Genomic DNA, 10,466 nt, shown 5'->3' on the forward strand with positions numbered 1-10,466 from the left:
CAGTTGCAGCAAGCGCTTTTTGTTTCAGTTGGCGATTTAACATACAACGTGACGGTTTAATGATCCTGTTTGTTTCCCACAACAGTACTCCTTTCATGTTGTTGGATATCCATTACAGTATTTCACTATACAATACATAACAACAATACACACCTATCCTAAATTTTAAGATGCCTCTTCTTACTAGTGTTAGGAAAATGAAGCGTCATGAAGTGCTTGCGATCTTTTTTTGACTCCTGTAGATGATGCTGAAGAGTGCCATCTAGAGGAGGACTATCATATAGTCATGTAAAGTACATACAATACATAGCACCATACTTGTAAACGGTATAAGGAGTCTTTAGGACGGTATTTAAATTTACTTCACATTTGCCAGTTGCGGGAAAAAAAGTGTGCATGTATGTTTAATATATTTAATTATAATGATATACAATATTATTTCTGTCATTATTTTTTTTCTTATAGATGTTTCATTGTGTTCAGTGGTTTCTTTGCAGTTCCGCCCATGTTTGGGCACGACATTAGAAAAATGACCAAATATGGGCACCCGGAGTGTGCCACGTGTGGGATAATGAAAGATGATTGAATTATGATCTGGGTCATTATTGTGTTCTTGTTGAAAGAGAATAACATTGTTTGTTTGGCTTGTCGAGATCAGTGGAAGGCCGGCTGTTGGAACAATGCTTTCTGGGAGGTGGAATTTTATTGTGTGAAAGTACCAACATCTTTTAGAGAGAAGGACATAATATGGGGTATTAGTTTGACCAAGCATGGCACATTCTACACAACCAGATCACCAAGGAAAAAGCTATTTACACAGAGATAGTGTATTTTGACAAGCAACGAGTGCTTTTTACTGAAGTCAGTCATGAAAATCCTTCCTTGCTGTTCTTTACCACAGTCATTGCAGCATCCATATCACATTGTGGGTGCCATTGTTTAATTACATACCTACTAAGGCATGCTAGTTGATCCAACTATTCACTAAGATCAGGTTGAGACCAATTGATACATGTTTATTCTCCTAGAGAGTGTGTCTATACTATATTATACTATACTATTATTATTTTCACAATTAGCTTCTGTACTTTTTTGGTGGTTTTATCTCTAAGACCACAAAACATGGGATGAGTTATTTCCCAAAGCACAAAAAAATCTAGAATGATTTTCAGACAAATGGCACATATTTATTATGACCTGTAAATTCTACAAAGGATCATTTTTATCATGTGAAAACTATTCAGTGGCTAATTTTGAATATGTGCAAATAACATCAGTTTTGCTCACAATGAACGGTCATTATTTGGCTTTTAGCACTTGTCTTACTTTGGACAAAGGGTGGTGTACACCCTGGACTGGTCACATATAGGCAAATATATATTTATATAGCAATGAACAGTTTAGTCTTCAAAAACCCACCTCAAACCTTTAAATTTACTCAAAAACAACCAAATAATAATTAAACATCAAAGAAAACAAGAATAATTTGTTTGGAACAAGGATGTGTAATTATGTGGCCCCTGACTACACTCTGAGTGGCCCTTTGATAAAATAAATAAATAATTAAATATACCCTAAAAACTCTTCAGAAAATTCTGATAAACTTTCAATGTGGGTTCACAATAAAACTTCACGGGACAAAAATATTTACAATTTTGGAAAAAAATGCAAAAAAAGAAGAAGAAAACCTTTTAATATGCGAATTTGCTGGCGCCCAACTGCAAATAGGCGTCAACTGTAGTTTTAAGTTATAATATCACCATTCACCACTAGATGGCAGCCAGGTCATAGTTGTGCTTACATCTGGGTATTTTAACTATCCTATACTCCAACATGAATAGACCATATTATTATTTTGGTTTTAATTTTGAGAGAGTTTATTTTTATGCATATAATGTTGGTTTGCTGTTCAGCAGTTTTGTGCCATCCTTGATTTTTATTTTGGTCCTCTGGGGCACCCAAGTAGCACTAATGAAAAATTGTGGCCCCTCCAGCGTTTAAATCACCCCTCCCTGATTTATAAATAGCGATGTCATTTGGATTTTCTTCCAATTTTTGATTTGTGTCCATTGTTTACCAAATACAAATAGCTACTGCATATTAAATGGTTTAATTACTTTTAGCTTTGCCTAAAATTGAGTATGCTTAAAACTGACAAAACATGTAAACAATCAACATAGCCAGCGTTTTTTCCAGCTGTCAACACATTCATCCCCCCAGAAGTAACTGCAGATGACATTGTCTGCATTTACCCATGGGAACGTCGCCATTGCTTCACCCTCGTGTCGCAGGTGACAAGCAGTCAGCTCCACAGCTCTGCGGGCAAGTCTGCTGGAGTCTGTGGGAATGGACTCAGAGTTTGCAAAAGTTAGCGGGGTACCAAAAATCCCCATTTGAAAAACGTACACATGCTGGGGTGCGCTCGAATGAGAACGCGTGGCCGACTGCACGCAAACAAACACAAGCAAGCCCGCAAACTCACATACGCACACACAAGGCGCGACTCCCTCTGGGGTTTGTCCCAGTTGTTTGTGACTCGGGTCACACAGCTGCATGCCCGACTGGAACAAGATGAGAAAAGCATGGAAATTAAGGGAAAATTGGACATGAGCTGGAGGGGCGGCAAGATAGGCCATGTCTAATCAAACAGTGCCAGATAATTTTCCTCATGAGGCCTTTTGCGTTCCTATTAGAATTTCCCTCCTTTAAGACCTAATTGCATGTTTGCAACAAGAATTATGCCCATATGCATTTCCTGTTTGACGGCATATACAGCATATGATTGGATGGTGAATTGCATTTTTTTGGAATGGAAATTGTCTGTTTATTTCCAGCTCTTGCTATTGCTGAAGCCTTGACAACCAAAGCCACAATGTTTGCCTTGCTGAATTGATTTCTTCGCGTGAATCCAACCAGGAATCCCCCATGTGGCTCAGACACTGCCATTTATGTCATTATGGGAAACACTGGCAACGTATAGCCTGTCATTTACACGGGAGGATATGCTAATGTGTGAATGCCACCCGTGACGTTGCAGTAAAGATAAATTTGCAAACTAAGAGAGAATAGATGTGCATCAAAATAATGATTTTCTTGATTGTAGCATTTCTATTTTTGCGTATCACAAGCAATTTGTGCAACCGTGTGTAGCCATCAGTGTCATGTCCACATTGCACAGTCAAGAGACACTCCAGTTAGACGTACACACGCAAGCTCACCGTGTCTTGACAGCTGAAGTCTACAGTATGCTGAAGGAAAAGAGGAAGATGAATGCCGCCAGGTGGTTCTGACCCAGCTAACCTTTTGTTCTGGGACTTGGTCCAGTAGTGCCATCATCGTAGATGCCATGCAAACTTTTTTTTCCCCTACTCAATCACTCAGTCGAATCCAGTTGGCTTAGTTGTTAGTTGGTGAATTATTTTTAATACTGTCTTTAGTTGGAGTTTATTTTCGACAGAAAGGTGCATGTACAGTATGCTTAGCCGTTCTGCCTCACAATTCTGTGGTTTGGTATTCGAATATCTGATCAGGCCTTCTTGTGTGGAGCATATTTCTCCCCATTCCTGGCTTTTTTTGGATTTGTGAACAGACATATCATAACAGGCGTCCTGCTCTTTGAATGGTAAAGTGACTCATATGGATCATTAGTGCGATCACTTAACTGCTTCCAAACTCGGTCAAAGCTATTATCTTCGAGAGTTGGCCTTTTGCGTGTGATAATGACAGCTCCATTAAGACAGTTTAGACTGCTTGACGTTGACGTGAAAGTCATTTTTATCATGACGTAACTAGGCCATGGTTTCTTAATTGCACGTTGCAGTTAGTTATAGCATGATCTGCTGTTGATTGGTTCCTTTTGTATGAACATGAATCCACAAATGAATTATCAGGTCAGTCAGCTCTTTCTGCAGCAAGGGCCCATATGTATATATATATTTTTTTTATTTTTTTTATTTATTTTATTATTATTATTTTTTTCCTTTGAGTTAAGGCTATTTGCATGACATGTCCTAGCAGCCTACTGCCTTGTGGTTTGTAATATATGTGAAAATGTACTGGCCTTCAGAGCACTGCAGCCATTGGATAACAATAGACAGAAGAAGAAAAGTTCAAAATAAAAAAAATAAAAACAACTTTTTTTGTTCCATAAGACCATAAACTATTATGTAAAAGAAGGAATAATAGGGGAGCCGCTTAAATGATGTCAAACATAACCTCTTGTTCGCTATTGGTAGGCGTGCCAGTCCACGCATGGTACGCAGTTATGACGGCATGTGCAGAGATGTTGCCTCTTCTCAATTGTCCCATTGTGCCATTGTGGCAACAAAAAGCAGTCAAAGGGGTACTGCCTTACTCGAAGGCCAACATGGGACAGCGTCACACATGTCTCTCCGATGCTAATTTACCTCAACGTCCGTCAATATGCGCCCTCCACCTGGCTGAACCGCCCCATAGATTTGGCTGTCACCTTCAGCACTTTGGCTATCATGACAGACCTTTCAGCTACTCACCTCCTTACTCACCGAGTCTGTTCAAGAGGCCAGATCGGCGGTAAGTCATGTGGCAGACCATTGATGGAAGTGTGCGGACATGTTGATTGACAGTTGATGACGATAGAGATGCAAATCAAATGTTCAAGTTATTGATCAGTGCTGGGTTAAGGTTTAGTCATACTGTGCACAAATAGAGAGTATAGATAATTTTATGGTTTGGCCAGGTATTGCAGACTTAGTAAGGGCTTTCTTGACATTCTTACTTGCCATGCATCAGTTATAACTTCACTTTAGTGCTCCCCTTGGACAGCCTTTGGCAAGCCTCGAGGCTGTGTGTACTCAAACATGCAACTTAACTTGCATTGCTGCTTGTACAAGGGAAACTGGAAAAGAGATGTTTTTCTGATATCTTTCTCCTGTGAATGTTGTGTGCCATTTTTTGCATACTTTTCTTTCTGGCTAAAAAGGGCTCATCAAGCTGGGAAACCGGTGTTATGGTTCCACCCGAGTCGTCTTCAGCTATTGGTGAAGATGAATCACAGTGTTATACAACCTAGCTGGCTATAGCACAGGGAACATTTGATGGAAAGGGCGGCCCATCATTGCAAGCTTTTGAACAGATTTGCACATGCCAAACATAGACCAGCTGTGAAGTTTTCCAGAGAAGTAGGAGGGAATTCATATGGGCGTGTCATAAATTTAGAAACACACTTATTTAATTTAAACAATTCTTTATTTGTGTGTTTTTGTGCATTGGGAATAGCTTAACAGTACTAAGATGTTCCCTAGAGTCTGTAGTTTAATGTACGTGCATCTTTAACCAACGAGAGAAAATGGATGTGACAACCTCGCCGCTCCCAAATAGGACTACTGTAGCAGGGTAGGATAAGCTCTTCATCCCAAGAACAGAGCTTGATATTAAAGCTGACAGCTGTACTGTCACAGTTGTCGGCCATTTGGGCCCTACGACCCAGAGAGTGGACTCTTTCTTTAACCTCACAAGCCCATCCAAAGTCAGCTCTCACACTCCACATGTTTGCATTGCAGACCTTTTTTTTTGTGCTGCTAATGTGGCATGGCAAATCCATGCAACGTGTTTCATTTTGCAGGACTCCATTAGATGATTTATAATTTTACAGTTAATCGGCATGAAATGTTATTTTTGCTCACAATACTGCTGGACAATTGTGGACTGTGGTCACTTTACCAAATGTACAAGCAAAATGAAGCAGATGATTTGCTGACATTGTTTTACGCGGCGTCATACAAATATATCCTAAACAAAACACAATGTAATTATCACAAGCAATAAATCAGAAGACAGATACAATTGGGAACACATTGTGACATACACAGGCACACATTCAAGGTGTTTGAGCGTGTGAAAACAAGCCGTGTTGTGCAATAGTTGTGAGCGCACACTGTGTGTGTGTGTGCGTGTTGGGGGGGTTCAACAGGTGTGCCCCCCCGCCCCCCTCCTCCCTCTGTGTACTCAATATGCACCACTAAACTCATTTTGACACCGTGCATGAGGTTTGGTACAATTGCAACACTCAAATAAACGTGATGTCAAAAGGTCACACATGATTGACTGATTCCTCTATACGACTTAGCATCTTACTAGTAAACACAAGTACCATGTGGCTGGTCTGCATAAACAAGTCATTTTCATTTTTTAAAGACACCCTATGGAAAAGCACCGCCTGGAAAAGCCGGAAGTTTTAAATTATAGATTTACTAAAAGCCGCATGGAAAATTCCTATCACTCTCTGCACGTTCTGTATGGCCTGTTGTAATATGAAATTTGACCACTAGAGGCCCATAATGTGCAGACACAGAGCTAAAGGAAATGCACCTCAAGACGGAATGGAAAAATACCTTCACGTTGCACTTGGTGGTGCAGTACTGTACATTCTGTACAAGTATTCTATGATAGGTGTGACTTGTGGAGTTGTTTATCACGTCCGTGTGTGTCCTCCCGTTTGAAACAAAAATGTAATTCTGTGTCAACAAGAAATGACATTTAAGTTTCAACATTTGGCTGACCCAAATTGAAATCTTGTGATTTGCATGTAAATTAATAAATAGAATCTAATGGTGCATTGTTTAATAAATATCTATTTATGTCATTGTATCATTACAAATCACCGCCAATAATATGGTCCTTCCATTTTTTATATAAAGGCATAATTAGACAATATGTCTCATCAGCAATCATCTTACAATTGCATGTGCAAATTATAATTAAAGAAGTGATTCTCAAAGTGTGGTACAGATACCATTAGTGGTGTGTGGGCTCTCGCAAGTGATATGCAAAAACAAAAAACGTACAGTTGAGTTGTATTTAACTCATAAGTACAATACATTTGCACAATTTTACACATTCCTAGGCACAATCTGTTTGGGTCTTGTGTGCAATATGTTTTAATTTAATGCTAATTTAAGAACAACACTTTTATTGTCTTGCATTTAAGAAAAATATTCATGTTCAAACTGTGCATAATGTTATAATGGCATAAAATATCAATGTAATGCTGGTATTTTTCTTTACGCAATATTTGGTGTGAAAAGTTTGCAAACCAATCAACTACGGTTTGCTATAGTGGGTGATGTTATTTATTTAGAAATACCACCAATGATGCATTAAAACAATTACTGAGATCCAATGCAGAAACTATCAACAACAACAAAATCCACGTTTACTAAATGCTCAAATTGTATTAAGAATGTCAGTCAATAATTGTATTTGCAAAAACAATTATATTCCATCCATATAGTTATTTGAATAAAATTGTATTGCTATTTTTAGTTTTAATGTAAAAGCTGCCAGTGTTTATTTACTAGTAACACGTGCTTTTTAAAATATAAGTTCGAGTTTCCCCAGGGAATGCAAACGCACCACCCCAAAACTGGAGCCATCAGCTAATTTGACTAAAATATGCATGCGTCACATGACGTCACAGCCCAGGGCGTTTATATAGTGGTGGGTGGCAGAAAATAGCACAGCAGACAGTCGCTCAGCTAAGCAGCGAAGCTTAAACAATCTCGACACCGCACTTGCCCTGGCAGCTCGTGCATCGACGGAACCAAAAGCGGACTTACTTCCATTATTTTAGTTGACGCAAACGACTCGCAAACGTGGCGAGAAGCATTTTCCAAACGAGTCTGGCACTGACCATGAGCACGGAGATGTTCGCTAAAACGTCAATGGAGGTGGCCGTCTACGAACTGCACAATTTTTCGATATCTTTCTTCTCCTCGCTACTCGGAGGGGACGTCGTATCGGTCAAGCTTGACAACAGGTAAACATCATCCCGATGTACGCATTATTACGTGACGATGCGGTGGCCATAAAGAAAATTGTCATGCGTTTAATTTGAAGCAGGCGTCGTGCCACGAAAACAACAATAACTCTACCCACAAATCGTCTTAAATCTCAGCAATGCTCTTTTTTTTTTTCTCCAACGCTGTTTATTTGCTGACAAAATATGCTGCAAATGACATGTAGGCCACAGAACGCAGCCGTTACATAACCGTCATCAAAGAGGCCAACTGCCCAAAATGCTTTGTTGTCGCCAGTGTGTTCTTGGACGCTATGTGCAATAACGCTCTGTGCATTTAAAAAGCTCACTGCAAAAAAAAAAAAACATTGTTGTCTTCCTGTGAAGCTACTATTATGTGGTTTTCAAGTGAATTAACGGTTTCTCTTTTTGTTTTTGTTTCTCTCCTGCAGTGCCTCTGGTGCTAGCGTGGTGGCCATTGACAACAAGATAGAGCAGGCAATGGTAAGCTTGCAGCGCGCACACACACACATTCAGTCCAAAACAAAAAAAGTGTTACATGTTATGTAATGCTGAAAAGTTTGCCTAGCTTGACCATTGACGTATTAATATTGACTGCTCGTTTTAGTGGCAAGTTTAACATACCCAATATGTTTGAGTTGACTTGTTTTGATCTTGTCAGCTAAAGTTGCCTTTGTACAAGATAACCTTACATCTAGAAATTGAAAGCCGATTATTTGCTATTCCAAACTGGCTGCAGACAAGAATAAACCACTTTGATTAGCAGCGTAAAACAACTTTTATTGAGGAAGTTTCTATCGTAGTCATTCATTGTAATCTTCTCTTTGACATTGCAGGACCTGGTCAAGAACCACCTCATGTACGCCGTGCGAGAGGAAGTGGAAATCCTCAAAGAGCAGATCAAGGAGCTGGCGGAAAAAAACAACCAGCTTGAGAGAGAAAACTACCTGCTTAAGAACCTGGCCAGTCCGGAGCAGCTGGAGAAGTTCCAATCCCGAATCCCGACAGATGTCCCCCTCCCATTGGACAATCAGAGCGCGCAGGTGATGTCGGAGCAGCAGAGCAGCCGCAATACTGGCTCTGCTGTGTAAGTGGCTCTGCCTTGGGGCGGGCAGAGCCACTGTCCCTTTTCAGCAATGGACCTCCATGTTTTTTTGCGCTACAGAATCGTTGCCGCTGAAAAACTGGCAATGAAAATGAGGGCATGGTGCCCGATGGGACAAAAACTTGACTCTGATAAGCACAAAACTTGAGACCTGCGCCGTGTCAGGACTGTCCTCTGATCCCGTCCAATTCTGCGCCTTTCTGGCAGACGCCGGGCGCTAAGAATCAAGAGCAGGCCCACTGGACACAATTGAGCGCTTGCTTTCAGACGGAGGGTTTGCCAGCACCTGTCCCTTTTGCTCTCGATTGGGCTGGTCCTGCCGGTGCTAACTTGGAATGCGTGAGCACAAGTGAGGCTACTTCCTGTCGGCCCGCCTAAGATTGTTTTTTTCGACAAGCGGTGAGCCCCCGGTTCGTGGATGAGTTCGATATCCAAGTTTCAAGGATTCCCCAGCTCCACACTAACAAGGACTTATCCTCCGCGTATTACGTGTTGACGTACATTAACAAAAATAATCAACAGGATGAGCAAAGGTGAAGCTTAGAGCAGTATAATCCATCTGGTAAACTGATTCATATACTGTAGCGATTCAGAATTTGTTGTATTGTCTGCAGTTGGGGCTTGCTGCTCATGGGGGGAATTCATCCTGCCATATTCCGTTTATTTTCTTTGTTGTTTTGTTCTATTTTTGACAAAATCAGTTGTTTTGTAAAATAAATGCTCTTCCGAGATTGTTTTTCCGACACTGAAGGCGTGAGGAGCATCATCCCAGGGTGGACATGCAAGCAGGGGACGTTTCAATGTTTGCTGCGTTTTGTTACCCCGATGTCAATTAAAAAAAAAAAAACAAAAAAAAAAAAACGATGGCATGACAACAGTGCCTGTACGTAGTACGAGAGGAACTGATTTCTACTTTGAGCTCTGCTGATGCTGTTGTTTTTGAACTACCAAAGACATTTTTTTTTTAAAGTCTACAACAGTAAAGAGAGCCAAAAACCAGGACCATGTTAAAACTTCACAGGCGAAGTCTTGCTTCGAGTTAGTCCTAAAAGTTTCTGTGTTTTGTAAAGATAACGGTATTGTTGCTGTAAGGTATCCTGAAAACATTTGTTTGCTACTCTTTGGATACAACTGCACATTTGCAATAAACCTTATGTTTACATAATGCAAACACAGTTTTTGTGTCTTAATTTGACCCATGTTGCTGCCATCATTTAGTTTAGACATTAATGAATGATCATCGGGTGTGAATTGTGTTTTATTCAAAACTGTTTTCTTTTTAAAATAATGTGCGCTCACTGGCCACAACATTATGTACATTATTTTTTAGCACTCACTCACACAAACACGGTCCCCCAGGTGGGGAAGCGAACCCACGGCAATCTGATTCTGAGGCAAGTGACGATTCCACTCTGCCACCTGGAGCCCATTAGGTACATAAGTTAATGGCATTCTATAAAACTTTTATCGCAAACATTTATATATATATATAACAAAAAAAACAACTCTGGTGAACTAATCTGTTACTAATATTTTAATACTTTTGTGTGCTCAAATGAGATGACA

General features: G+C 40.1%; 1 protein-coding gene across 2 annotated transcripts in view; it reads left to right on the forward strand.

The window, feature by feature from the left end:
* tsc22d3 (TSC22 domain family, member 3) overlaps positions 1 to 10,071 on the forward strand; it is a 31,954-nt gene extending 21,883 nt beyond the window's left edge. Inside the window, exons 1-3 of one of the 2 annotated variants that reach the window (XM_077577569.1) lie at positions 7,467 to 7,795; positions 8,227 to 8,278; positions 8,632 to 10,071. In XM_077577569.1, coding sequence (XP_077433695.1) covers positions 7,671 to 7,795; positions 8,227 to 8,278; positions 8,632 to 8,886 — 432 coding nt within the window. In that variant the 5' untranslated portion in view covers positions 7,467 to 7,670 and the 3' untranslated portion in view covers positions 8,887 to 10,071. Of the gene's footprint in view, positions 1 to 7,466; positions 7,796 to 8,226; positions 8,279 to 8,631 lie in introns of those variants that run through there. The other variant, XM_077577568.1, reaches the window with a different exon arrangement.
* Positions 10,072 to 10,466: the final 395 nt, after the last annotated feature.

This window comes from Vanacampus margaritifer, chromosome 10 (genome assembly GCF_051991255.1).
Source record: "Vanacampus margaritifer isolate UIUO_Vmar chromosome 10, RoL_Vmar_1.0, whole genome shotgun sequence".
Lineage (NCBI taxonomy): Eukaryota > Metazoa > Chordata > Actinopteri > Syngnathiformes > Syngnathidae > Vanacampus > Vanacampus margaritifer.